Raw genomic sequence first — 27,773 nt, forward strand, 5'->3', positions numbered from 1 at the left:
CTAGAGATTCACTGTCCAGCAGAGTGCATAAAATTAACAGTGCTGTATGGAGTACTTAAAAAAGAGGGTAGCTCTTATGTTCTTACCACACACATAAAATTAAATAAAGAAAGAAAGCAGGAGGAAACTTTTGAAGGTGATGGATACGTTTATGGTATAGGTTGTGGTGACGGTTTCATGGGTGCAAACTTATCTCCAAACTCATCAAGTTGTGTATATTAAATATAGACAGGTTTTTGTATGTCAATCATGCCTCAATTAAGTGCTTTAAAAATGAAGAAAGAATGCCATGAGCTCATTGCTAGAATAGAGGGAGGAGCAGAGATTGGAATGATGAACCTGGGAGCAGTGAACTCTGCTGCTTGCCGGGGAGAGGCACCCCGTAAGTGACGAGGTGTGAATGTGATCCTTGAAGATGGGCAACAGCTCCCATTTAGTGCCTCTTAACCATGTGCGTGCTCTGTGCTGAGCCCTCTCTGTGCATTGCTCAGTGACTCTTCACCACAGTCCCTGAGATGGGTGCTGTGATGGACTCCATGTTTCAGATGGGAAAACCGAGTGTGTAAAATGTGCCTGGAGTCACATGGCTCATTACTAGAGATTCACACTCACTGGGAAGCAGCCGGGTTGGAATTTGACCCAGGCACTCTGGCCCCAGAGCCTACTCTGTGAAAGTGGAGGCAGTATAGGGTAATGGTTAGAGCCAGACTCTGGGGCCAGACAGGTGGGGCTTGACTCCCGGCTCCTCCTCTTACTAGTTGTGTGACCTTTGGTGAGTGACTTAAAGTTTCTGTTTCCTCATCTGTAAAGTGGAGATAACAGTCACTGGCTAATACCTTGTGAAGATTAGATAACTGGATATACGCAGTGCAGTTAGGGCATTGCCTGGCACTTAGCTGCCGTGATGATGGCGATGGGGATGGCCGCCAGGCTGCCTCCCATAGAGTAAATAAGAGGATTTCCGGGAGTGGAGAGCACCTGGCAAAGCGCATCATGAAGCAGAGCGAACAGGTGTGAGGATCCGGGAGATGTCGTCAGTCTCACAGATCGGCCCAGGTCTGGTCTGGTACTTGGTGTGGTGTTCATTGTTATTTCTGATGGGTGTGTAGGTCTCGATTCCAGACGACCCAGCTCCCCACTCATCGATATTAAACCCATCGAGTTCGGCGTTCTCAGCGCCAAGAAGGAGCCCATCCAGCCCTCGGTGCTTAGACGGACCTATACCCCAGATGACTATTTCAGAAAGTTCGAGCCCCGCCTGTACTCCCTCGGCTCCAACAGCGACGACGTGGACTTTCTGACGGACGCAGAGATCCTGTCCAAGTACCAGCTGGGCATGCTGCACTTCAGCACCCAGTACGACCTACTGCACAACCACTTGACGGTGCGCGTGATCGAGGCCAGGGACCTGCCACCTCCCATCTCCCACGACGGCGCGCGCCAGGACATGGCGCACTCCAACCCCTACGTCAAGATCTGCCTCCTGCCGGACCAGAAGAACTCCAAGCAGACCGGGGTCAAACGCAAGACCCAGAAGCCCGTGTTCGAGGAGCGCTACACCTTTGAGATCCCCTTCCTGGAGGCGCAGAGGAGGACCCTGCTGCTGACTGTGCTGGACTTTGATAAGTTCTCACGCCACTGTGTCATCGGCAAGGTGGCCGTGCCTTTGTGCGAGGTCGACTTGGTGAAAGGTGGACACTGGTGGAAGGCGCTGATTCCCAGTTCTCAGGTAAGGGATGGGTTGGCAGCGTCTCCTCTTGGGAGCTTTTTAAAAAATGATTATTTTTATCTCAGTAGTTAATTTTTTTTTTTTTTTGCATTTTTAAAACCTCTGGTTTTTAAAATAATTTTTGACTCCCAAGGAGTTGCAAGAACAGTACAGAGAGTCCTGTGTATTCTTCATCCAGCTTCCCCAGTGATAAATCTGATACGATCCGGGTGCATTAGTGATACCAGAAAACGGATGTGGGTAACTAAACTACAGACCCTATGCAATTTTACCATGTGTGTGGGTTCATGTGGCCACCACTGCCCTGGGAGCTCTTTGTCATTGATGCTGGGTTATTTACTAAGGAGAGTGATTGTCCTGGGTATGAAGCTGTCAGTCATTTTGACTTTCAGAAATTGATTTGGGAAAAATGAAACGAAGGCTGAAGAACGGGGTGATAGATGGATGTTTATCAGGCAAATTGTGAGATTAGCTTCCTTTCCTCTTCCAGCCCAGGGAAGAGCAACTGGCTGCTTGGGGAGCCACCCATGGACCAGGCTGCCTCACCAGTGGGCTTTTAGGGTCCCTCCCTTGGGCATTCTGTGGGCTGGAGGACAGCACTGCCCCCACTGTGGGTGGAAAGATATGTGGGGAGTGTATGGGAAGGAAAAAACCCCACCAGTTGGAGGCTGGTCTAGACCATCCACGCGGGGACAGTGATCCCGTGTAATGCAGATGGGATTATTTTGCATCAAATACATCAAGGTGCTTCTAAAGCTGAGGTCTACTGGCCAGGGAGTTGATGAGCTAGCATCACATTTGGGGTGCAGGTGTTAAACATGAGGACTGGAGGGGCTGTTCCACTGTGTGTGTGTGCGTGTGTGTGTACACATCTTCAAAGCTATCACTCTCTTAGTTTATATTCCCCAAGAAAAAGAAGACCCTGAGGCAGGGGAAGTCATTTAATAGGGAGGTGACACCAGAGGAAACACCAGGAGGGGGTGGGAAAGTCGCATGAAGGGTGCAGTTACTGAGCCGACCACCACTGTGGGTGACGAGCTGAAACCTGCTGGGGGAACTGGGTGCCGGTGTCAGACACACACCTAAGAGCCTTTCCACCTGAGCGGTGAGGGAGCCGGGGTCTTTGTACAGCACCTGCTATCAGCCACTGAATGAGGGCTGGGGGGATGGGGAGGTTCATTTCCTGCTATTTCTGTCCTGTTACGCTGGCAGGTACAGAGACTTTTATTGTTGTTGTTGTTGTTTTTGTTTTTTGCGGTACGCGGGCCACTCACTGTTGTGGCCTCTCCCGTTGCGGAGCACAGACTCCGGACGTGCAGGCTCAGCGGCCACGGCTCACGGGCCCAGCCGCCTCGCGGCATGTGGGATCTTCCCGGACCAGGGCACGAACCCGCGTCCCCTGCATCGGCAGGCGGACTCTCAACCACTGCGCCACCAGGGAAGCCCGGTACAGAGACTTTTGACATCCACAAATGCAAAAAAAGTGCAGGAGCTGGCAGGCTGAAGTGGTCACGGTCAGGAGAAGGTGGGCACGATGTTGGCAATGCCTGCTATAATCCCAAATCCTCTTTTCCGTCACACGATCAGGATATATTTGGTGCTTTCTGTGTATCCTCCTCGATATTTGATATCACTCGGCTTTCAACTGTCAAGAAAATTATGTTGAAAGAGGGAGGCCCACCTGACAAAATAAATTCCAGATTTGCCAGCTCCTCTCTTCACATCAGTGGAAGGCCCCGGAGGTAGAGAATCCGGACATCCCCATACCTGGCTCTTGTAGGTCTTGGATGAAAGGTTACCTTGCCTGAAATGCAAAGTCTTCCTGGCCCACCTGCCCTGGTTTGGTTCTCCTGGAAGCTGAGGCCAAGGCAGGGGCCTGGGTGCAGATCGTGAATTTAGGAGGTGATCCCAAGAAGCAGGAGTGAGAGCTGAGGAGGAGACGGGGAAGGAGGGATCGTCAGAGTCAGTGGTGGTTCTGAAGGTCGCCATTCTGGCACTGGGACGGGCATGGAGCCCGTCCTAGCACACTGGCCAGGTGGGCTCCCGAAACCTCACAGAAGGGCTAGGGCAGAAAAGAGAAGAAGCCCAAGTGTGCTGGTGTGCACCAGGTGTGCTGCCCTCTGCCTGAGCTGAGACCTTGCCCTACAGGACCATGGGAGCATTTGTATCAGACGCCAGAGGCAGCCCCCGCCCTGGGCGCTCCCTGCCCGCTTCTCCTGCTTTAGTTTTCTCTATGGCACTTGTCATCATCCCGTAGACCGTACATTTTATGGTCTGTCTCCCCTGCTAGTATGTGAACCTGGGAGGGCAGTGGCTTTTGTCTATTCATTCACCGCTCTCTCACCTGCTCCTGGAACAGTGCCTGGCATGTGGTAGTGCTCAGCAATATTTATTGAATGAGTGGAGGATGGAGGAAGGAAGGATCCCCAAAGTAAATTTCCTTCTCCTCTCCCTCCCCCCTTCCTCCTTTCCTTCTTCTTCTTCTTTCTCATGTAAAGAAAGGCTCGTGGATATTGAGGGAAGAATGGACTCATATCTGCCATCTCAAACTTGCTCTGGAATTTATACTCTTTGAGTGGGAAGGTCAGCTGTCTGCGGTTGGGGTCCCGAGAAGCAGAGCTTGAGATAGGATTTCAGTGTGGATTAGTTTCCTTAGGGCTGCTGTGACAAAGCACCACAAATTGGGTGGTTTAAAACTACAGAAATTTGGGGCTTCCCCGGTGGCGCAGTGGTTGAGAGTCCGCCTGCCGATGCAGGGGACACGGGTTCGTGCCCCGGTCCAGGAAGATCCCACATGCCGCGGAGCGGCTGGGCCCGTGAGCCATGGTCGCTGAGCCTGCGCGTCCAGAGCCTGTGCTCCGCAATGGGAGAGGCCACAGCAGTGAGAGGCCCGCGTACCGCAACAACAACAAAAAAAAAAAAACTACAGAAATTTATAGTCTCAGAGTTTGGAGGCTTTAAGTCAAAGAGCAAGGTGCTGTCAGAGCCGTGCTTCCTCTGAAACCCAGAGGGGATCCTTCCTTGCCTATTTCTAGCTTCTGGTTGTTGGCGGTCTTGGCTTATAGCTGCATCGCTCTCATCTCTGCCTCCCCCTCACTTAGCCTGCCTTCTCTCTGTGTGTGTCTGTGTCTTTTCTTGTAAGAACATCAGTCATGTTGGATTAGGGGCCCACCCTACTCCAGGATGACCTCATCTTCAATAATCCCATCTGGAACGACCCTATTTCCAAATGAGGTCACATTCTGAGGTACTGAGGGCTAGGAGGTCAACACACCTTTGGGGGATACAATTCAATCCAAAATGGGATGCAAGAGAAAACCCTGCAGGGGTGGGTGTGAAGTGGTCTAGGTGAAGGGTGACAACCAAGCAAGGCTGAGCCCCAGCCTGGTGTGTGGTGGGGAGGGCACTCTGGGTCCTGGATCTCATTGCAGCATTTCCTCCTTCAGACAAGGGAGCCAGCCAGCCCACATTTTCAGTCATTGGCGGGGACCGTACTGGGAAATCCGATTTTCAGCCGGGCAGGCTTGGGCCTTCCTGAAGCCTCTATAGTATGGAACAGTGGTTCTGAACAGGGACAGTTTTGGTCCCAGGACATTTGTCAGTGCTGGGAGACATTTTGGGTTAGGTGGATGGGAGAGTGCTGCTGGCCCCTGGCGGGTAGAGACTAGAGATGCTGTTAAACATCCCGCAACGCACAGGATAGACCCTACAACACAGAATGATCTGGCCCAAGATGTCCGTAGTGCTGTGGGGTGAAGGGGAGGATGGAGGTTGGGGGGACGGAGCAGGGTCTGCCATGACAGGCAAGACGGGAGCTGGGCTGTTCCCTGTTGGGGAAGGAGGGTTTTCCAGGGAGAGACAGTTGTCAGGGGTCGGGGTCGGGCCAAGGGGAAGATGATGTGAGGGGTAGATCTCCAGGTAGCTGCTGTGGTTTTCATTCCAAATGTGAAAAAGGAGATACCGGTTTTGAACAAAAATCCATATGAAGCAAAATAGACCTGCACTGGAGACAGAAAACGAAATCCTCACGCAGTGCGCCCAGGCGGTTAGGTTGGCCATCACCGCTGATTTCCACTGGAGGCAGGCGTCTGCCTTCACCAGAGCGCTCAGAAGATGCAGCTGCGTGGGCGGGGGGTGGAAGCAGTTTCTCGTTTTCAGCCTGACTTCGTGGTATGTGGGTCAGAGCGACTCTGAGGGTTTATTAGTTCTACAGTCTCTGCCGTGGAGACCCCGTGGGGGCGTATAGATTGCTGGCTTGTAGGGCCAGCATATAGGCATCTTCTGGCTCACGGCAGAATGTCCCAGTTGTTTTGTGCCTTTGAACATTGTGTCTTTGATCTTGACATTCAGGAAATTAGCAGCTAATGGATCTACTGCAGATTTTTTGGTCACATTGAGAACGCTGGGCCAAAAGATAATGGAAATGAAGACATAGAAATACCGAAGTGTGTGGTGTGATTGATGTGGTATGAAGTTATAGTGGCCTCTGAGAGAAATTCTCTCATCCAAGTGGATTGAAGTGAATTGATACTTTGGCCATTTAGAGGTGAAATCCATGTAGTCTCAACTCTTTTTAAAAATTATTAATAATTGTGACAAAACACACATAACATAAAATTAACCATCTTTCAGTGGTATTGAGTACATACACACTCGTCATCACCCCCCCCACCCATATCCAGAACTCTTTTCATCTTGCAAGAAATGAAACTCTGTTCCCATTAAACAATAGCTCCCCATACCCCACTGGCCCCAGCCCCTGGCAACCACCACTCTACTTTCTGTTTGACTACTTTGGGTACCTCATATAAGTGGAATGACACAATATTTGTCTCTTTGGGGCTGGTTTATTTCACTTAGCCTAATGTCCTCAAGGTTCATCCATGTTGTAGCATGTGGCAGGATTTCCTTTTGAAGGCTGTGTAATATTCCATTGTGTGGATAGACCACGTTTTGTTTGTTTTTCATGCATCCATTGATGGATGCTTGGTTGCTTCCATGTTTTGGTTATTGTGAATAATGCTGCTATGAACAGGGGTGTGCAGTTATTTCTTCAACCTTTTTTTGAGCCAGAAAAATATTTGGGATGAAGGACGTTCGTTTTCTCTTGAGATCATGTGGTTTGGGGAAGGAAGGGGGAGGGAGGTGGAAAGAGCAGAGGTCCTGTGGGCATGCCAGAACCTCACAGAGCATTAGGAGGAACCAGAGTTCTTGTTCCAGCCCTTTCACTAGTTCCCTTGTGACTGGAGTCACGTAACCTTGTAGGTCTTGGTTTGCTCATGTCAAGTGGAGACATGGTACCTGCTGCCCGCTCCGTTGCAGTGCATCTCTAGGGCTATAAACTCTTCTCAGGAGAAAGTAGCTTCTGGCTGTGAAAGTGCCTCGAATTGAGGAAAATTATAAATATACTGTACATTATAAATATACAATAAAAATATTGTACATATATAAACTATCTGTTTATTTAGTCAATGAATATTTGTTAGGTGATTGTCATGCTCTAGGGGCTGAGGCTACTAATTTCGCTCTGAGTTTCCTGAGTGTCTACCATGAGCCAAGCAATGTTCTACATGTGCTCACTTGTCTATCTTCACAAGGGCCCATTTTACGAAGTGGAGAAACTGGGCAGAGAGAAGTTAAGTAATCTTTCTGTGCTGAGTGGTAGAGCTGAGGCTCTTTGGCTTAAAAAGTGATGTACCATAACCAAGACACTAGACTGGCTCTCTACAGCAAGTAAAACAGAGCCCCTGCCCTCATGGAGCTTACATTCCAGTGGACGTAGATACTCAGTGAATGAATTAACACATCATGCCTGTTGGCATTGTCTCTGCCAGGAGGAAAAAGAAAGCAGGATAAGGAGCTGGAGAGGGGTGGCTGAATGGTGAGAGTGGGGAAGCTGTTCCAGGTGGGTGAGGAGATGGCATTTAAGTAGAGAGCTGGAAGGGTTGAGGGAGTGAGCCTGGAGGAGGTCCAGGGGGAGAGCATTCCAAACAGTGAGCACAGGAAGTGCAAAGGCCCTAAGGCAGAGTGTGTTGAAGGCTGGAGGAGAGTGAGTGAGGGGAGAGCAGCAGGAGTTGAGGTTGAACTGGCTTAAAAGGCCCCATCACATTGATCTTGTAGGCTGAGGTAAAGGCTTGGATTTTATTCCTATGGGTGACGGGAAGCCTTGGAGTATTTTGAGAAGGAGGGGTGACCCAGCCAGTCTGCCTGGAGAGAACTCTTCCTGAGGGACCCACAAGTACTTATTTCCAAAATATATAAAGAACTCCAACTAACGTAACATTGTAAAGCAACTATACCCCAATTTTAAAAAAAGCAAAAGAAAAAAAAACCTCCAATGACTCAAAAATACAAGACAAAATCCAATTCTTAAATGGGCAACAATTTTGAACAGGTGTTTCACAGCAGAAGACTCATGCAAATGGTCTAAAAGCACATAGGAAAGTGCTCAACTTCATCATCCATCAGAGAAATGCAGGTTAAAACCTTAGTGAGATACCACTACAACCCACCTACCAGAATGCCTAAAATCACGAAGACTGACAACATCCAATGTTGGTGAAGATGTGGAGCCACTGGAACTCTCAGGCAGTGCTGTGGGTATATCATGTGATGTAACCCCTTAGGAAGAAATTCTAGTGGTTTCTTGTAAAACTAAACCGATATCTACCCCACGATCCAGCAGTGCCACTCCCAAGAGAAATGAAAATGTTCTGTCTACACAAAAACTTGTACATGCATATTCAGAGAAGCTCTACATGTAATAGCCCCAGACTAGAAATTGCCCAGGCGTCCATCAACAGGATAAAGGCTAACAAACTATGGTATATTCATGTAATGGAACATTATTCAGCAATAAGAAGGAAAAAGGACTGATACAGCGTGGGTGAATGTCACAGACGTTATGCTGAGTAGGATATCCTGCTGACAATCATTATGAGAAATAGAAGTTAGACCCAAGAGAGCCCATATAGATGATTGCATATATATAAAGTTCAAGAAACGACAAAACTAATCAAAACAGTGGTTGTGACTGGGGAAGGGGATTGACTGGAAAGGAGCCAAAGGGAAGTTTCTAGACTAATAGTGATAGGGCGTTGGACACACAGGTGTATGCATTTGTCAAACTCATCACGTAAGGTTTGCACATTTCATTGCATATAAATTTTATCTGAAAAATAAAAGAGCCGTAAACCTCAAATTCTGGTTAATGATATGCCTGCTGAAGTGTTCAGGTCACTAGTGCCTGCAGCTTACTTTAAAATGCTCTCAGAAAAAGATTGATAGATATGCGATAAAGCAAATATAGCATATTTTCAAAATATTAGTTGCAGAAGTAATAACTGTTCATTGTACGAGCTCGGTGATATATTTAAAGGGGTTCAGTGTACAGTTATTTCAGCTTCTCTGTATTTGATAACGTTCATAAGAAAATGTTGGGGAACGCCAGTTAGGAGTAATACGCTGCGGGCTTCCGGGTGGGAAGGGGAGCGGACAAGTGCCCAGCTTGGGAGACAGTTTGAAGGCAGCGTCTTTGATCCCCAGAGCCAGCCCTTAGCCTTTACACTCCAGCTTCAGGGGTGCTGTAAATGAGGGCTCTCAAACAGAGGGGGGATTCTCAAACAGGGGATGCTGCTGTTGTCTTACTTCCCAAGCACCAGAATCAGCCAGGAGCTGTGCCTGTGGGGTTCCCAGACCTCAGCCTCCTGGATTCCGATTTCTTAAGTCTTGGGTGAACCTGCACTTGAGTGAATGTGCTGGGAGAGTCTGACGTAAGTGAACTGCGGACCTCATTCTGGGAGGCACTTGGGTGGCCAGTGGAATGCTGAAGGGGCTGGGCTGTTGCAGCGGGACAGACAGGTCGGAGATGTGGTCTCGCTGGTCGGCTGCTGTGTTGGTTTAGCGAGCTGGCCTGGCTGCCTGCAAGCCCGATCTAGGCTGCCATTAGGATGGTATTTTATGGAGCCATCTGGGAAAGGGGCAGGCTCCGGGTAGCGTGCTCTTAGATGTTCTTGGGGGATAATTCGGAGTCATGTGGGGTGTAGTATCTCTTATTACAAAGCCACATTGCCTGCTGAGGGACAATGTTTGATTTGAGCCCAGAAAAAGAAAATGTGCTTTAGTCAAAAGTGATATTTGCACATCTGGCTACTGGATATTTATGTTTCTGAAAACTGCTTTAATGTGAGATTTGCTTTGTCCAAAGGAACGCCTTTTAGACCTTCAGTGCCTATAATTCAGGGCCCCGTGGCTTAGGAAGTGAAGTCTGTGTGTGTTGCCTTTGCTGCGTAAGAGTCAGAGGTGGTGGCAATAAGCATGTTCTGGTTCTCACCACGTACTAGACCCTGGGCTCGGTGTAATACTTAACGATTCCCCACCAGATGGATGGCACTGGCACCTGCATTTTATAGATCCTCAGGAAGGTTAAGAAACTTACCCAAAATTGCACAGCTGGAGTAGGGACTTGAACCTGAGACTGACTGCAAGCCCATATCCATAACCTCTATGAAATAATCTATTTAGGAGGAAGTCCTGGATGAGGACTTTGTAAATTGACTTACCCCGTGTAACTTGGATGTGATAAGACTGTATTTCTCATAAGTATACCCAGATTTTTATATCAGTGTGTATCTTGCTTCTTTCCACCTTTGGAGCCATTCAGAGGATTTCTGTGTTTGCTTGGAGCGCCTTAGGAGAGCCTTCAGAGTCTGAGGGGTGAGCTGGTGGCCTTCTTCAGGAGCACCAAACTGATTGGATCTTTGGCAGCGGCCAAAGGACAGTCTGATTTGGTAACCAAGTTGATTGTCAGTGTGGGGACTGCTGTTCTGATTGAGCAATAGAAGAAAAATTGCATGAGTCTGAAGTAAGAGATTTACTTTCTTAGGTGGCTCCGAACATGCTGGTTACAGCCGACAGAACCCATCACAGACTGGCTTTGGTCAAAGAGGAAAGTCTGCGGTTGTGTGGGCTCCAGGCTCCACTGAGTCTGGGGTCCAGGTTGTATCCTGGGAATCTCTCAGCTGGAATGTTCCTCAGCGCCGCCTTCATCCGTTGCCTTTCTTCTCAGGAAGACCCTTTCCCCAGGGAAGCAAAACCCGGGCTTACCTCCTGCCAGCTGGGCCACACCAGTGGAAAGAGAGATCCTCTTTCCTGAAAGTTCCAGAAGTCCCAGGGAGGATTCTCAGGGGCCTGGCCCCCCTCATCCTGCCGTCCTCATGCACAGTGGAGCGTGGCTTTTCACAACCACTGGAGGCCTTGAAGTGGGAAGGAGTGCAGTTTCAGAGAAGGAAGCATGACTGTCTCCTCATTTCACTGCCATGGCCACAGTTTTTATTGCTGAAGCTTCTCTGGCTAATGTCCCCACGGAAGAACTTGGCAGGCAGGGTTCAAGAGCTGGCCCTGGTGGCAGGCATGTGTCAACTATTTGGAACGTCCTGGCGGTGGGTGGGTGGACTCCTAGCCCTGGGAGTGTCTCCCATGGCCTCTTACTGTTGGGGTCCCTTCAGAGAGGAGCAGCCTGGGATGGTGGGCCCTAGTCAGATGGTCCAATCCCAGCTCCCTTCTCTAGGGCTCACTGCCCCCTGAGAGAGTCCTCTATTGGCCTAGGTTGAGCTCCCCTAGAAATAGACCCTGAGATCAAGATTTGAGTGCAAGTATTTTATTTGGGGGGTGATGCCAAGAAGAACCAGTATTATCAGGCAAGTCCCCACTGTGGGCATGTGGATCGCGACCCTCCTGGGCTCTCGGTGTAGGCTTCCCCAGGGGTGGGGGGCGCTGGGGCATGTGTTCCCCAACTCCCAGCAGGCACAGGTTGAAGGATGTTCCCAGAAGCGCTTAATTCCCCAGGCTCCTCCAGCCTGCCTTATGCATCTGAGGAGAGAGTGTTACCAAACCAAACCAGGGTCGACTCGCCTGCGTACAGTAAAGCCAACCCACTGACACTGGGTTGTAGTGAAGGAAAGTACAACATTTATTGCAGGGCACCAAGCAAGGAGAACAGGCAACTCATGGTCAAAAGACCCAAACGCCCAATGGCTTTCAGAGAAGGGGTTTTAAAGGCAGTGGGAGGGAGGGGGCTGCAGGGTGTGTGATCAGCTCGTGCACAATTCTCGGATTGGTCGGCATCAAGGTGAAGTTTCAAGCAACATCAGCCTTCTGGTTTCAACCAGCCTAGGGTCTGCGTTCTTGCGATCAGCAGTTTCCATCTGAGGGGGTCAGCTTTCTACAAAAACAACTTAGGACTGTGTGTCAGGCCTGTATCTGTGTCTTTCAGGGAACTGGGAGTTGGGTGATCCTGCTGTGTGGCGGATTTATAGTCTAAATTGGTACCAGTGTCCCGGCCAAATAGCTATTCTGTTTCTACATCTTCACGTTTCCTAATCATGAAGCCTTGAGCCAACCTTTAGAGAATCAAAGGGAGGCCTGGGAAACTAAAGCAAAAGGCTTTTACTTCAAAGGGGCTTGTATATGGTTCCCATCCCCCCTTTTCTTTGGTAGTCCTCAATCTTGAGGGGAACAGGTTCAGGAAAAGAAAGGGAGTAAAGTTTTGGATAGAGAGAGTTAATCATAAACTCAGAAGAGGAACTCAGTTTTAGGGGGACTGGGTTTTAAGAGGACCCAGGTGGCCTGAGACTCTGTGGGCAGAGAGTCTGAGGGCTGGTCAGGGCCGGGGGCTGGGGTGCACCCTCAACATCGCCACACTTAACCTTGCCATGTCGAAGGCTCCGAGTGCAGGATCTTCCACGTTCCCCCTTCCCTCTCCATTCTTCTTTCCTCTGGGCAGGAAGGTGCAAAGCAGATGAGCAAGACCCCTGGCTAAGTGGATGCCCATGGGGAAAAAGGCGCCGGTCTCCCCTTCCTCAGGAGGCGCCTGGTGTTTGCAAGTGACCCTCTTGGCAGCCGTCTCTCTCGGTTTTGAGTGGGTGGGCAGGGAAAATCCCCAGCTCTCCCCGCTCGGCCAGTACCTCCCCTCTGCTTATAGAGGTGGGAAAGGAGGATGGTTTTGAAAACTGCAGGACCAGGTCTCTGCCTCTTAAAAATCCCGGAGGGAGGTGTTGGGCCCAGCTTTTGCCAGCCCCTTGCTGCCTCTCTCTAGTCCCCAGCTTTGGGCCCAGGCAGCCAGTTCTGGCATAACAGGAAAAGTCCCCTCCACATTCTGTCCATGCACAGCTAAAGGCTTTGCCAGACCCGCCATAACCTCAGCTTTTGTTATTTATTCTCTGTATCGTTGGCACTTAGAAGGAACTTGATAGGTGTTTTTTGAATTAAATAAATATCATTGTGTAAAGAGTGTTAGCTTTTGAGTTAGACTGACCTGGTTAAGGTCCTGGCTTCACCATTTACTGCTGAATGAACTTGGGTTCAACTCCTCACCTTTAAATTAGGGATAATAATGCTTACTGCGTGGAGAGCTGGGGGAACATTGTGAAGATAACAATAGCAACATCTGACTTACATAGCACTCACCATGTGCCAGGCATGGTGCTAAGGCTTCTATTGTATTCACTACTATCAGCATCCCATTTTATGGATGGGGAAACTGAGGCATGCATTAAGTAACATGCCTAAGGCCACAAAATTGGGATTTGAACCCAGGCTAGTCCAGCTCCAGGGCTGTGCACTTAGCCACTCTACTGCACTACATTGCCTCTTGATGAACCAAGATCTGGCACGCAAAGCACCTGGCGTATAATATGCACTGAATAGTGGTGACCAGGAGCTCAGGCACCAGGAGGTTGGGGAGGGAACTGAGGAGGGAGGAGGGAAAAAAAAGAGGGAGGAGAGGTTGGGGAGCAATTGAGATTGAGCCATGAGGAACTGGCCTTAGAATCCGATTCGTGTTTCAATATGTGCTACTTTGGTCTTAACCGTGCCCCAGGCAAATGAAGTTAGAAGGAATTTAGGACATTTTTTAATAGCAAAAATGGTGATGATTTGAGGTACCCAGAGGCGTGTGCTGATTCGGCCTAGTACCTGGAATCTGCCTGGGGCCGTACACGCCCCAGCCTCTCCTGGCTGCATACTGTATGTGGTGATCACTGACCACCTGATACCTAAATAGTCAAGGCCCTTGACAAGGCATATGTCAGTTTTTTAATGAGAAGCCGTCTTTAACTTGTCCTGAGCTGTTGTCAGCCTTGACCCTCTCGGCAGAAACCTGTCCTCTGCGTGTGTTAGTTAAAAGGGTTTCCTGCCCAAGTTTGGTGAACAGCAGTGTTGGCACAACTATGCAGCCAGGGCTGGGCGCAGACCAGAACCTTACAAGGCAGCATTAACTAGAAGGTTCTTTCTATGTGGTCCTTCTTGTTTCTTCCTCCTAAAATACAAATGTAGTTTACATTTCAGGCCTTAAAGTGAGCTTTTGATTCCTAGTTTATAATGTGAACTGGAAGGGGAACCAGAGATGATTTGAACCAATCCTATTTTATAGATGAGAAAACTGCAGCACAGAGATGTTGAGTGACTTATCCAAGGTCACACAGCTTTCAGTGACAGAAAGGAGACTAGAGTTAGGTCACCTGATCAGAAGGCAGGAGGTCTTACTCCTGGCACATACTGCTTTACCCCACAAGGGAAGGGATCTATAGTGGCTAAGAGCACAGGCCCTAGAGTCATACAGACCTGGGTTCAAGTCCCAGCTTTGCCACCTTCTACAGATGTGGGTCCAGGAAAGTTAACTTTATCATTTCTAAGCCTCAGTTTTCTTTGTCTATAAAATGGGAATCATGTGGTGTGCTGGAACCAGCTTGAACTGGCCTGTAGAGTCAATTGTTATTTTCAGGAATTTCACAAACCCGCTGACTTCACACTGGCAGATTGAAAATCAGCCACTGTGTATGAAATTGACAGATGCTGTAGCATTTGTAATCAGAGCCTCCACCTTCTGGCCCCCCCCCCCCCCCCCCCCCCCGCAGAGCAGAGCCTGACACGTGTATACAGTGGTGCCATGTCGTGGTCAAGAGCATGACCCAGCAGTCCCAAAATCTTCAGGCCAGAGTCAGTCCAGCCACTTCCAGCGGTGTGACCTTGGGCAGTTACTCAAGGTCACTGGTAATAATGGAAATTGCGGACTCTTCCTGAGTGCTTCCCATAGACCCGGTACTGTTCTGGGGCTTTCCGTGTAAGTCAGAAAACCACCAGGGACTGTCATTCTCCCCATTTTACAGTTAAAGAAAGTGAGACAGAAAATTTGAGTAACTTGCCGAAGGCCATGCAGTCAGTGAAGGAAGGAGGCTCCGTTCAAATCCCAGCATCTGCTCTTGGCCACCGCCCTGTCTCGTTGAGGTTCATCTTCCTTCTTTGGAAGATGGCAGGAATAGCAACCCTGACCTCAAAGGCTGTGGTTAGGGTGGGATGTGATAACGCCTGTGCTGTTCACACAGGCCCTGCACGTGGCAGGGCCTCAGCTGACGTGCGCTTACTGCTGGTAAGCGCTGAGTAAATGTCACTGTCAATCGTTACCATGATGATTGCACTAAAATCTTCCCAGCCGAGGGACCGCAACTCAGTTTGACCAAGGAGCTTAAAGCAACATTTGCCAGCCGAGCCATTCATCCACTCCAGCTGGGGTTGAGAAGATGAGGCTGTCACTCTGAGTGGCTGGCAGGCTGGTTGGTCCAGGCATCTGGCGGTGCACCCCAGAGAGGATGCCGGGGCTCTCTTCAAAGAGGGAGAGGTTGAAAATTTCCGCGGGCTGTCCCGATTGCTTGAGCACACGCAGAGGGCAGGTTCTGGGGCTACCAACATGAGTGAGACCTGATCCCTTCCTTTAAGATTCTCACCGTAATACAGTCGGCCCTCCGTATACAGGAGTTCTGAATCCAGATCCAGTTGGTTGAATCCACGGATGCGGAACAGAAGACAAACTGTACTGCACCATTTTGTATAAGGGACTTGAGCATCCGTGGATTCTGGTATCTGAGGGGGTCCTGGAACCAGTCCCTTGCAGATACCAAGGAACGACTGTGTAACAATAGTAAGCATTTGTCAGTGCTCCCTGTTTCCTAACACTGCACGCAGCATTTTCCACACATGATCCTGTTGAATCATACGAGCCTGTGAGGTACCGTGATCATGTTACACGGGAGTAAACTGAGGTTCAAGTCGGTGAGTGACTTGCCTCGGTGTTCAAGGAATAAATATTGGAGCCGGGATTTGAACTTAGGTGACTCCGGAGCTCAGTCCTTCCTCATTACCTGGAAGTGCCTCTGAGAAACAAGTCAGGGCCATCAGTAACTATGATACAAGGTGAAAATTAGTGGGACCAAAGGAGAACGGTCTGTTCATTTCAAGCAGCAGCAGATCTGACTGTGGCCACCTTAAGGGAAATGATAAATAAAATAATAGATCCACTTACTAAATGCTGGGCTCTAAGCCCTTCCCATATATTAATCCATTTAATTCTTTCATCAATTATATATGACAGGTGCTCTTACTGTCCCTATGTACAGATGAGAAAACGGATGTCAGGGAGTTAGCGAACCTGCCCAAGGTCACACAGTAAATGGCAGAGCCAGGCTTCATACCAGGCTCTCTGGGAGAAAAAGAGGGCAGTATAGAAAGGGTAGTGGAGTAGTTCATAAAAGCAAAGGAAGAATTGAACCCTGAAGGCTCCCAGGCAGCTCTGGGATCCTTTGGAGCAGAAGTATAACGTGAGCCACTTACGTCATCTGAAATCGCCTAGTGGCCACATTTAAAAAAACTAAAAGGAACCAGATGAAATTTATTCTGTACTATTTTATTTAATCTAATCTAACTAAAATGTTATTTCCATGTGTGATCATCAGAAATTATTAGTGTGAAAATTTTTTTTTTTTAGTGTGAGATTTTACATCTTCTTTCCACACTAGATCGTGGCCTCCATTGTCTATTTCGTGCTTACAGCACAGCTCAGGTTGGAGTAGCCATAGTTCAGGAGCTCAGTGGCCACGGGAGGCTGGTGGTGTCTGTTCTGACAGCGCAGCACTAGAGCGAGAAGAGGGATTGACTTGGATCCAAGGACGTGGGGTTGCTTTCTTTCTCTCTCTCCATTCCAGTTTCAAATTTCCAGGACACAGGGAATCCAGTGGGCCCGAACCTTGGTCTGGGGGTCTTGGGCAGGTGCTGTCAGTCACCCGCAGAAGGCGTGGCCCTGTTTGATCTGAACAGTTAACTTCAGTTGGCTTTGGCCTCAGGATGTGTGTAATCCCAGTGCTGGGGGCAAGGAGAGAGGGAGAGATGAGATGCCGATTCAGTTCCTGAAGTGTTTCTGCCCACGCTGGTGACTCTGCCAGCTTCCTTGGCTCAGCTGCCCCTCTGAACTGGCACAGGAATTAAACTAGGCAGACAGGTCGGTGCACGGAGGCTGAAGGTCAGATCAGCTTGCAGACACATCTGGAAGAAAGGCTGTGCATCCTAGTGGGGGAACCCGCTGGGGAACAGCTGCAACTCCCCACCATCCAGGGCTCTCTCGACGGCCCCTCACACGTTCTCAAGGCCCGTGGCAGAGGTCCCCTTCAGCACCAGGCCCTGCTGAGGCCCCGGCCACCCCTGGATGGTCCAGGTGGCTACACTACCTGCATTTCAAGCTTGTGTGATAGAGGAAGTTGGTTTCTGTGTGGCAGCAGGGTGCTAACAGAGGCTGCCTATCTGCAGCACGGAGAGGCCGGCCGCCCCTCATCTCCTGGCGGGAATGGGGGCTGGGACTTGCCTCCTGTGACATTTGTGAAGTGTGTCGGGACCCTTTGGGCCACCGGGGACACAACCCCGACTCAGGCTTCCTTTATAGGAGATGGGAGGAGAGATGCTGGCTCAGGGAACTAAGAACCCCTGGAGTTTCCCGAGCTTCAGGCACAGCTGGATCCAGAGGCTCGAGCCTTCTTCTCAGGGCCACCTTTCTCTCTTTCTCCATCCCTCAGATAGACTCTGTCATTAGACAGCCACCAGCCAGCTCACAGCCTGGCACCCTGTATTCACTTTCTATTGCTCCGTAACAACCACAAATTTAGCAGCTTAAAACAACACGCCTTCCTTATCTCACACTTTCCAGGTACGGCTGAGCTGGGTGCTCGGGGTCCCACCAAGTTAAAATCAAGGTGTTGGCTGGGACTTTGATCTCATCTGAGGCTTGGCGTCCTCGTTCAGACTCCCTGGTTATTGGCAGAATTCGGTTTTGTGTGGTTGTAGACTGAGCCCTCAGCTCCTAGAGGCCTCCTGCAGTTCCTGCCTTGTGGCTTTCTCTACAGAGGGCACTTTCTTCAGGGTCAGCTTGAGCCTGAACTGGAGAGTGTCTGCTGGTGCTCCTTATCTCTGACTTTGAAATCCCCTTTTTTAAATGGCTCGCCTGATGAGGTCAGGCCCACCCAGGATAATCTCCCTTTTGGTGAACTCAGAGTAACTGATGAGGGACTTAATTACATCTGCAGACTCCCTTTACGTTTTCATTAATGTAACCTAATCATGAGAGTGACGAGGGATCCTCTGCACAGGTCCCACCCACTCAAGGGGAGGGGATTGATTGTTCAGGGAGGGTAATCTGTGTGGGGGGGTGTGCACCAGTCTTGGGGACCATCTTAGAATTGGATCTCCCACATCCCCCATGGGGGAGGACTCTGACTGGGTGATTTGGTCACATGGCCATCTCTGAGCCCGTCACCTGGCCAGCGAGAGGAGGAGTTACTCTAGTGGGGGGGCGGGTGTCAAATGCCCAGGGTTAGCCCCACCCAAACCACAGCCAAAGAGGTTCTGATAAGTGGGAGGGATGCTAAATAGGCAGAAATAACAGATGCATCCTATAGGGCCCCTCCAAAACCTAAGACTGAGAGAAAGTGTGGATTTTCATAAGTGAGGGCTTTTAAGGGCAGCAGGTGTAAGAAAGGAAATGCCCTTCCTTCCTTCCTTCCTCCCTCCCTCCCTCCCTCCTTTTTTCCTCCCTTCCTTTCTTTCTTCCTTTCTTTCCTTCCTTCCTCCTTCCTCCCTCCCTCCTTCCTCCTTCCTCCCTCCCTCCTTCCTCCTTCCTCCCTCCCTCCTTCCTCCCTCCCTCCCTCCCTTCCTTCCTTCCATCAATAGATGTATTAGACTTACATCTGAAAGACCTGAGTTCTAATCCAAACTTGACCAAGTGTAAGTATGCCTTCATCTATTCAATAAACATTTACTGAGCACTTAGGGCACTAGTGTTGTCATAGGGACCACTTGCTATGTGGCCTTGGGAAAGTTACTTGACTCTTCTGAGCCTTAGTTTTCAGTGGGGGAAATGGGGATAAAAGCCCGAGAGCATAGTTGTCAAGAAGGCGAAATCTGGAGTGAGCCTCCTTGGGTTCATACGCCGTAAACTGCTTTTACTCATAACACTTCTGACACCAAATGTGTGGGTTTTTTTCTCCACACCAGCAAATTCTCCATTTCTCTAGACACCAACTGGGAGTCCTGCAAGTCTGTTTGATTCTGATACTAACTGCTTGGAGTTAGCTCAGACCCCACAGGTTAAGGGCTCAGTCCCATAAGACTGCTCCCACTTCAGATGCCCAGTACAAGTCCCAGGTTGTCAGCCATACTTCTGACCCACCCAGCTGTAAATCAGGGTTCTCACGACCTCTTCCTCAGGTTCCATAATTTGCTAAAATGGCTCACAAAACTCAGGAAGGCCCCTACTATTATCAGTTTATTATAAAGAATACAACTCAGAATGGCCAAATGGAAGAGACACTTAAGGCAAGGTATTGGGTGGGTTGAGGGGGGAGAGCGTCCATGCCCTCTCCAGGGGTACCACGTTCCCAGTACCTCAGTGTGTTCACCAACTCAGAAGTTCTCTAAACCCTGTTATAAACCCTCTCCCCTTCCCAGACGATGGGGGTTGTGGCTGAGAGTTCCAACCCTCTAATCTTGCCTTGGTCTTTCTGGTGACCAGCCTCCATCTTGAAGCTATTTTGGGACCCCCAGCCTAAATCAGTTATCTTGTTAGCATCCAGAAGATACTCATCACTTCAGAGATCCCAGGAGTTTTAGGAGATGTATGCCAGGACCTGGGGACAACGACCAAATATGTGTTTCCCATTGTATCACACCTTGGCTCTGCTCCCTGCTCACTATGTAAGGTCAGGCGCAAGTCTTAACCTCCCAGTGTCTCGGTTTACTCGTATGTGCAATGAGGATAATAATAGTCCCTCTCCCAGAGGGTTGTAGTAAAGATTAAATGGGAAAATAAAGGAAAGGGCTCAGAACTCAGGGCCTGGCATGTGGTGTGTTCTCAGTCGTGTTGGTTATCAGCATCATCAACGTCAACATAATCACCGTCATCATCATGGGCGTCATTATCAACGGGTTCTTTTGAGAACTGCATGAGATAACACGTGCCACTTGCTCCACCCCACGTGTGGTACAGAAGTATTCCGTCAATATTTTCTACTGCGGTTGTTCATTTATTTAGCGAACTTGTTTGCAGGGTTTCCCACGTGCCAGCTCTAGTGCAGACTCTCAGTCTAGACAGAAGGTCTAGACAGTTAGAACCCAGTGTCCTAAGTTGTGCTCTGCACCGGTACCTCCCTGGGCTGAGGTTCCTGGGGGGACATGTTCACTGCCCTATGTCCAGTGCTGTGCCAGCGCCTGGCTCAGAGCAGAGCTTCTGTTTGTGGAATGAATGACCTGTTGGTAGCATTTCCTCTGAGAGTCTGAGGCCTGTGGGAGGGGCCCCTGTCCCCACTTGGGGGTGGGGTGGGAGCATGGAGGGAGCTTGGGTGGTCTGGGATGTTCCGTTTGCCTGGCACATAGTCGGACCCTAGAAGGAATTTCACAGCATGAGATGGAGGGAAACTGAAGCTGGGGAGTGAAGAACCTCATAGATGGCGTTTATCCTGAGGGGGGCATGGGGGCAGGACCCACTGAAAGATGATAAGTAGCAGAGAAACCTGGTCAGGGTTGCATTTTAGGCTAATCCTCTGGGGTGTTTAGACCAGATAGGTTAGAGCTCACCCTCAACACTACTGATCTTGGGCCAGATTATTCTCTTTTAGGCGGGACTGAGTATTATTAACAGCATCTCTGGTCTCTACCCACGAGATGCCAGTAGCACCTCCTACCACAGTTGTGACAACCAAAACTGTCTGCAGGCACTGCCAAATGTCCCCTGGGGGCACATAGCCTGGCTGAGAAGCACTCGTTGAGAGAAGTGTGAGAGCAGAGGCGGGTGGCCTGTAACTAGTGGGCGAGGCGTTCTGCTGTGACTGAGGGCAGGGGTGGGCTCGGAGTCGAGGGTGTTTAGTTGTTGGAAGTGACACGAGGGACGAGGGTGAAGGAGGCCTCCAGGATCTTGTTCAGTTTGAGGGGCTTGCTGGCTGGGGGAGCTGGGCAGTGAGGAACAGGTGGGGATGAGTGGGGGTGGTGATGAATAGTTCATTTTGGGATGCTGGGGTTGAGGATGACGGTGAAGCATCCATGTGGAGATTTCCTGTGGACTGAAGTTAAACTCCCTAAGTGATTGTGTCTGATCCCATCACTTGAAACACCTGTGTTATCAGTTTTTCTGGGGCACTTGTTTAAAATACGAATTTCCAGGCCCCTCCTATGAAGAATCTGATCAAGTAGGTTTGGGGAGGCCCCATAAATCCCCCAGGGATGCTTCTGATGAGGGAAGCTATGGAAACATGGAACTTTGTAAGCCTAGGCCTGTCCCCTGCCTGGATGGATGGCCGACACCTCACTCATAATACGTTCAAGACTGAACTGTTGATTTCTCCCCAGATTGCTCCTCCACACATGTTGTCCATATCCATCAGTGGTATCAGCATTTACCCCTAAACCTAGGAGTCTTATCCTTCAACCATCAGCAAACCATGCCACCCCTACCAGCCACTTCCAGTTTCCTCCACTCCGACTGTCTGGTCCAGGCCACCTTCACCTCTCACCTGGATTATCGTAACTCTCCTATGGGTCTCCCTGCTTCATCCGTTTGCCTACCTCAATATATTCTCAACACGGCAGCCAGGGAATCTAGTAAAATGAATATCGGCTCAGGTCTTCCTCCTGCTTTCAACTTTCCGGTGGTTTCCCATCTCATTCAAGATAAAATCTAAACAAGATCCAATCCCTTCTCCCTCCAACCTGTTTTTCCCTGTTGGTGGCCTCCCTCACTCTGCTCCAGCCATACCAACTTTGTTGGGTTTCTCAAACACACCAAGCATGGTCCTGCCTCAGGGCCTTTGCACTTGCTATCTCTGCCTGGAATGCTCTCCCTCCAGATACCTGCATGGCTCCCTCCTTTCTTCATTTAGGTCTGCCCTCAGAGAGGCCTTCCTTGACTTCCCTCTTTAAGAGCAGCCCCATCACTTTCTATCCCCTTAGGCAGCTTTATTTTTCTTCACAGTACTTACCACTAGCAGACTTTGCAAACTGATTTCTTTATTATCTCTTCCTTCCACTACAATGTGAAGGTCAAGGGGATGGGGATTTTTTTCTGTCTTGTTCACTGCTGGTCCTCCAGTGCCTGGTACATAATAGATGTTCAATAAAAATATTTATGGAAGAGAAGCAAGTAAGGAAGAAAGGAAAGGAGAAGGAGGAAAGAAAACATATAAGGCTTAGGCAGGACTAGAACTCGAAAGAAATCAGCATGTTTGGGACACACAGAAAATATGATAGTTGAAACCCTAGGCATCAACAGCATTTACCAAGAAACACTGTTTAATGTAAGAAGAAAAGGTGACCATGAGTTGAATTCTGGGGAAAACTGCATTTAAGGGCAGGGGAGAAGGATTAGGAACTATGAAGACCAGGAAACAGAAGCTAGAGGGAGAGGGAAGGTAGGTGAGAACCCTGTCGTGCGTGGCGACAGAACTGCAAGAAGAGCTGGTCTCCACTACGACTTCGTGGGGTGTCTTATTATGCCCCCCGTTTTCCCCAGGAGGAGAGGAAAAGAGGCTCGGGGGGTTCAGCAGCATGTCCAAGGCCACACAGTGAGTACGTGGTGGAGCTGGCATTGGGTTGTAGGGCTGTGACTCAGTCCTACTTATACCACCACTGTATCAGTTTCCTATGGCTGCTGTAACAAGTGACCACAGATCGGGTGGCTTAAAACGACAGGAAAGTGTTCTCTCCCAGTTCTGGAGGCTGGAAGTCCAAAATCAAGGTGTCGGCAGCGTCGGGTTCCTTCTGGAGGCCTTGAGGGAGGTTTGGTTCCATGATCTTTTTGAGGGACACAATTCAACGCATACCAACCACCCTACCTCCAAATACTGGGGTAGGAAAGAGAGGTGAGGGCGAACATAGAAGGTGCAGCCCCTGCCCTGGAGAAATGATAGTACATGAAAAAGTAAAATAGCCTCATAAAAGAGATTGTTACAAGAGGTGCAGAGAAGTGAATAGTTACAACATGAGTGGAAGAGGGAATCAGAAGGAGAAACAGCTTCCATCGGAAGAGGAAGGACGTGCAGCCAGAGAGATCTTTTAAAAATGCACGTTGAATTAGGTGATTCCGTCTAAAGCCTTCTGTGGCTCCCTATTCCTCAGGATAAGTCCAAACTCCTTACCTGGCTGCAAGGCATGAGCTGACCTGCTTTTTCCCCCAGCCTCAGCTCTGCACCTTGCCCTACCCCAGCCCTTCCCCCTTTACTTGTCCATATAGGCCTTTTCCGCTGTTCAGTGGACCTGCTCCTTGGACCTCTAACTCCTTGGCCCTCTAACTCCTGTCCCTACTTCTGCAGGGGCGTCTTAGGAAAGTCGGTTGCCGCAGCACCCTGTTATTCTTCATAGCACACACCACAGTGCTAATTAAATCATCTCATTATTAATTAGTTCTGCATAGTAATTCATTAAATAATGTTTACTATCAGGAACTGCATTACAGCGACCTTGACCGTCTTGCTTACTGCTGTGTCCTTTGTGTCTAGCATGACTGCCCAGTCAACAGATAATTATTGAGCACCTACGGTATGCTAGCCCTGTGCCTGACATGTGGTAGACACTCTATAAATATCTGTGGACTGGATGATTGGGTAGGGGGTGGTCTAATTAGGTGACTAAGACACAGAGAAGCAGAGGGGGGCTTTCTGTGCAGAAGTGGGATGAGCAGACGAAAGAAAGGTCTGGGGCTGGACCCCGCTGACTCAAAAGCCCTCCCTTGGCTGGCAGAGCTTCTCCCAGCCACTTCCCTGCAAGTGCCCTGGCCCATCCTGGAAGCTGCTGCTGCTGCTGCTTCTACTAAAGGGGACTCTCCCTAACTGTCCACTGTTGGTCCTTCATTATGGACACTGGGTAGCTGGAGACAGGGCTTCATGTCTGCCATTCAGGTTTGGGTTGATAGTGTTGCATATTATGGCGGCATCTCTGCTAGAACAGCTGTCTTTGCTACAAGATGCTCACTGGGGGCCCAATTTAGAATAGAGTCAGTATCTCACTCTTTCAAGATGCTTGAGTGGATCTGAAGTAGGTTGATCTAATTTGGACAGCCAGTGAGCACTAGACATAAACTCTCAGACGTGAGAAGATTGAGCCTCTCTCCCATCTTCCCTGGAAGGTTTAGCTTCATACACAGGATATAAACAAACGTTTCTCTTGGCCAACATTCACCCAGGATCTGTTCTATACCTGGGAAGATGGACGGAGGTAACATAAAATCACTACCCTTGACAGCCTCATGGGCAGAAAGATAGGAGAAAAGAGGGTCACTACCTCAGAAATGAAAACAGAGCCTTACCTCACATCATACACCAAAACCAAGTCCAGGTGGTCCAAGGACTTTTTGAAAAGCCAAACTTTAAGTTTTAGAAGGGAAAAAAGGAGAATATCTTTGTGACCTAAGAATAGCAAAGCATTTCTGGAAAATGTCATAAAGTATGAACCATAGAGGAAAAAGATAAATGCATTCTACCACTTTAAAACTATAAACTGGGCTTCCCTGGTGGCGCAGTGGTTGAGAGTCCGCCTGCCGATGCAGGGAACACGGGTTCGTGCCCCGGTCCGGGAAGATCCCACATGCCACGGAGCGGCTGGGCCCGTGAGCCATGGCCGCTGAGCCTGCGCATCCGGAGCCTGTGCTCCGCAATGGGAGAGGCCACAACAGTGAGAGGCCCGCGTACCGCAAAAAAAAAAAAAAAAAACTATAAACTTCTGCTCATCAGAAAACATGGTAAAAAAAAATGTAAAAACAAGCCACAGACTGGGAAAACTATACACATGTATTAGTTTGTTAGGGCTGTTGTAACAAAATTCCACAAACTGGCATAAACAACAGCAATTTACTGTTGCACAGTTCTGGAGATCCACATGTTGACAGGGCCATGCTTTCTCTGAAGGTTCTAGGAAGGGTCTATTCCAGGCCTCTCTGCTGGTTTCTAGTAGTTCCTTGGCTTGTGGCAGCCTGACTCCAGTCTTCACATGGCGTTCTCCTTGTGTGTATGTCAGTGTCCAAATTTCTCCCTCTAATTGGATTAAAGGCCCGCCCTACTCCACTATGACCTCATCTTAACTAATTACATCTGCAACAACCCTATTTTCAAATAATGTCACATTCTCAGGCACTCAGGAATGGGACTTAAACGTACGAATTTGGGGAAGGGCACAGTTTAACCCATAACATATAACTGGTGAGTAATTTCATAGCCATAATATTTAAAGGCCTTCTTCTAAATCAGTAGATGGCCAATAGAAAAATGGGCCAAAAGGGACTTCCCTGGTGGCCCAGCAGTTAAGACACCACGCTTCCAATGCAGGGGGCCCAGATTCGATCCCTGCTCAGGAAACTAGATTCCACATGCATGCCACAACTGAGAATCCGCATGCCACAACTAAGGAGCCCACCTGCCGCAACTGAGAGACCTGGTACAACCAAATAACTAACTAAATAAATAAATAAAAGAGAGACACCTAGTTTTCTTTTTTTTTAAAAAAAAAAGGCCAAAAGAAATGAACAGGGTTTTCATAGAAGAGAAAAAAATGAATAGCTGATACTCAGTCGTTTTAGCAGTCAGGGAAATACAAACTAAATCCACAGTAAGATATCCAGTGGACAGGAATAATTAGAAAGCCTGACAGCAACAGACACATACAATCCAGTGCGAAGTGTGTATTGTTGACCACAGCATGGGCATATATCGAGGAGGGGCATTGAACTCACACAGAAAGTCAGTGTTTCCACGTAAAAGAGTAAATGTAATTAAATTGATATATGGCTAGATATTCAATCAAAGAAATGCAACCACACTGATCCCACCCCCATTTGTCAAAATGTTAATACCCAGTGCTGGTGATGTTGTGGTGACACTCCTGTCCTCTCCCTCTCCTGATGGCTGTGAGGTTAGTTCAGCCCTTTTTTTTTTTGCGGTATGCGGGCTCCTCACTGTTGTGGCCTCTTCCGCTGCGGAGCACAGGCTCCGGACGCGCAGGCTCAGCGGCCATGGCTCACGGGCCCAGCCGCTCCACGGCATGTGGGATCTTCCCAGACCGGGGCACGAACCCGTGTCCCCTGCATCGGCAGGCGGACTCCCAACCACTGCGCCACCAGGGAAGCCCTAGTTCAGCCCTTTTAACAAACAGTCTGGCAGTTCATTACTGAATGACAGAAAAATATCTGGATATTTTTGATATGTTTTGATCTCACCCCTGGGTTTTATTAGAGGGATGTAATCTAAAAGAAGAAAAGTGCCCTATTTTAGACCATTAAAAATAACCTAAGTACCTAGCAATAGGAAAATGGTTAAAATAAATTGCAGTATTTCAACCTAATGGAATATTCTAAGTAGACATTACGAATGATACTTGTGATGTCTGGGTAATAACTTGGAAAATGTGTGTGTCTGTTTATTTAAGTTTTAAAATGGTCGGGGGTGGTATTTCGGAATTCACCTGTGCTGTCAGTGCAGCTATGCGAATATTGTTTTGATTATTGACAAGGACTGGAAAAGAGTCTGAAAGCGGGGCAGTGGAGAAAAGAAAGCATTTGATGAAATGTGTAACATGATGCGATTGTGGTTGGATTTCGCTTTTTAAAAAATCTGTTCCTATTTTAAGGTTGTTTGTGCAGTAAATTAAGAGACAAAAGGTTTCTCCTGACCCACGGGGACAAAGATGGTGGGCGCACAGCAGCTATGTTTGGCATCGTTCAAAGTACGTGCACACATCCGAAACCCCCTCTGCTAGGGGAGCAGGAGCCAGGGTGCCATTAGAAGCACTTCAAAGGAAGTATGTCAGGAGGAGAGCTGGGCTGTTATTTTCCCCAGAACGTGTCTTTTGTCCCAAATGGTTTTCTTTGATTTCCTTTTTATTGATTAGAACTTAGCTGTGTTCAGAGGCTGCAGAGAGACCGAAGTTTTCTCTGGGTGGAGAGTGGAGCAGTATTTGCACAAGCCAGCTGCTGGGGGGCTGGCAGGGTGGTTCTGGATTCATCTGAGTAACTTACGGGCGGTCTATTTCAGTTCTCCCAAGCCCACTCCACGTGATTCAACCAAATGAAGCTTATCAGGCTCTTAAAAAGGAAGCGAGGCCTATTTGTGACATTGTCTTGAAACGGGAAAAGGTAGAAGTGTCACCAGTCACCCAGGTCCTTCTCCCACCTCAGCTTCAATTCACTGGAGGTTGGGTAGGACAGGCGACAGACACTGTGCTGATGACCCCTCTCGGACCAGGATGTGGTGCAGGAAGCCTCCACGTTGGGGCCGCATAGCTTGTTCTCGTGGCCCCTGGATTGTAGTTCTTCCACATGCTCGGAATATAGTGGTGGAGAGACAGACACTGTCTTTGCCTTTATGGAGAACAGGAAAACATCCGACAAGGACAAGTGCCATGAAAGAAATAAAACAAGGTGATGTGATAGAAAGTGATGGAGGCAGGGGGCTCTTCTCCACTGGGGGGTCATGGAAAGCCTAGAAGTGGTGACATTTGAGTTGAGATTCCCAGGCTAAGGGAACAGCAAGCCTTGGGGTAGGAGCGGTCTTCTGTTTTCAAGGGATAGAAGGCAGAGGTGGCAGCTGGATGACGTCTGAGACGTAAGCAGGGGTCAGATTATTTAGATCCTGGTAGACAAGTGGTTCTCAACTGGGTGCTTTTACACTGAGGGGACCTTTGGCAATGTCTAGAG

At 49.0% G+C, this 27,773-nt stretch overlaps 1 protein-coding gene across 1 annotated transcript in view; it reads left to right on the plus strand.

The window, feature by feature from the left end:
* The window catches only part of SYT17 (synaptotagmin 17), an 85,273-nt gene that overhangs the window by 12,449 nt on the left and 45,051 nt on the right, over positions 1-27,773 (plus strand). The window contains exon 5 of the mRNA XM_022552384.2: positions 1,110-1,729. Within this exon, the coding sequence (XP_022408092.1) occupies positions 1,110-1,729 (620 nt within the window). The remainder of the gene's footprint in view (positions 1-1,109; positions 1,730-27,773) is intronic.

This window comes from Delphinapterus leucas, chromosome 15, assembly GCF_059928025.1.
Source record: "Delphinapterus leucas isolate spDelLeu-1000000601 "Yukka" chromosome 15, BTC_Dleu_Yukka2, whole genome shotgun sequence".
Classification (NCBI taxonomy): Eukaryota; Metazoa; Chordata; class Mammalia; order Artiodactyla; family Monodontidae; genus Delphinapterus; species Delphinapterus leucas.